The sequence below is a fragment of the Trypanosoma equiperdum genome (assembly GCF_001457755.1).
Source record: "Trypanosoma equiperdum strain OVI genome assembly, contig: ctg_159, whole genome shotgun sequence".
NCBI classification, from domain to species: Eukaryota; Euglenozoa; class Kinetoplastea; order Trypanosomatida; family Trypanosomatidae; genus Trypanosoma; species Trypanosoma equiperdum.
Window position 1 is genome coordinate 1 of NW_027123615.1, and position 1,438 is coordinate 1,438.

Consider the following 1,438-nt stretch of genomic DNA (forward strand, 5'->3'; position numbering starts at 1 on the left):
AAAAAAATTAAAATTCAAAACGTCGGAATAAAAAAAAATTCAAAAATTTAAAAATACTCGAAAACGGGGCTGAAATTAAAAATTTAAAAAAATGGAGACGCGCTAAAAAAAAATTAAAAAAATTGGAGTTGCGTGCGTGGGGGGGTGCGCGGGGGGGGGAGGAGGGTTAGGGTCCGCATTATAAAAATTGCCGCTGCATTGCTAAGAAAAAATAATTTAAAATTAAAAAGTGGTGCAAAAAAAAACCAAACCGAAAAATTCGAAAAAATCAAAATACAAAAAAATTAAAATTCAAAAACTCGGAAATTAAAAAAAATTTAAAAATTTAAAAAAATGGAGACGCGCTCGCGGGGATGCGGGGGCGGGGGGGAGGAGGGTTAGGGTCCGCATAACAAAAATTGCAGCTGCATGGCTAAAGAAAAAAAAACCAAAGCGAAAAAAAATCAAATGGCGCGTCGGGGGTCAAAAAAAACGCTAAACGCGAAAACCGTTGGCAAAATAAAATTTAAAAAAATGGAGCTGTGTGTGCGTGGGGGGTGTGCGTGGGGGGGGAGGAGGGTTAGGGTCCGCATAACAAAAATTGCCGCTGCATGGCTAAAGAAAAAATAAAAAAAAAAAAAAAAAACCAAACCGAAAACTAAAAAAAATAAAAAAACACAAAAAATGAGGAAACAAATTAAAAATTAAAAAGTGGAGGTGCGCGCGCGTGCCTGGGTGCGGGGGGGGAGGTGTGTTAGGGTCTGCATAACAAATGCGCCGCTGCATCACTAATATAAAAAAATTTTAAATAACACACAAAAAATAAATTAAACGCTACCGCAAGATAAAACTGCCGCTGCAGCACTAATATAAAAAAATCAGCAACCTGTCTTTAAAAAAATTTAAAATTCAAATCACAATAAAAAACAAAAAAGGAGCCGCTGCATTGCTAAGAAAATTAAAAAATGAGTTAAAAAAAGAGGAAAATTAACCCTAACGGAGTAACCCTAATCCTAATCCTAAGCCTAATCCTAATCCTAATCCTAAGCCTAATCCTAAGCCTAATCCTACCTAACTAACCTAACTAACCTAAGTAACCTACCTAACTACCCCCCCCCCACTGCCACAAAAAAAAAACGGGAAAGAAGAAAAAAAAAATTTAGTTGCCAGAAAAATTTTTTAGACAATCAGACAGTCAACTTACAAAAAACAGTTCAATTTTTTTCAGGTAACTTGCGTGTTAAAATATATTAGAAAGTTTTCAAGTAGCAAGAACTTCTTTAGCAAAAAACTTTAAAAAAGGGGGGAAAAATTTTGTTTTAAAAAAGCAAAACCGCAAGCAAAAGAGGGGCCTTGTTAATCACAAAAGAATTGCTTCCTGTGGTGTTTGTTTTACCATCTTTTCCTCCTGTTTCTTGGTTTTCTCCCTCCCCTTTCTTTGCTGGTTTGCAAACTCCAT

At 35.8% G+C, this 1,438-nt stretch overlaps 1 protein-coding gene across 1 annotated transcript in view; it reads right to left on the bottom strand.

The window, feature by feature from the left end:
* Nucleotides 1-1,298: 1,298 nt before the first annotated feature.
* TEOVI_000039200 (Trypanosomal VSG domain containing protein, putative) overlaps nucleotides 1,299-1,438 on the bottom strand; it is a gene marked incomplete at both ends in the record, with an annotated part of 1,467 nt that continues 1,327 nt past the window's right edge. Inside the window, one exon of the mRNA XM_067222287.1 lies at nucleotides 1,299-1,436. Within this exon, the coding sequence (XP_067078388.1) occupies nucleotides 1,299-1,436 (138 nt within the window). The remainder of the gene's footprint in view (nucleotides 1,437-1,438) is intronic.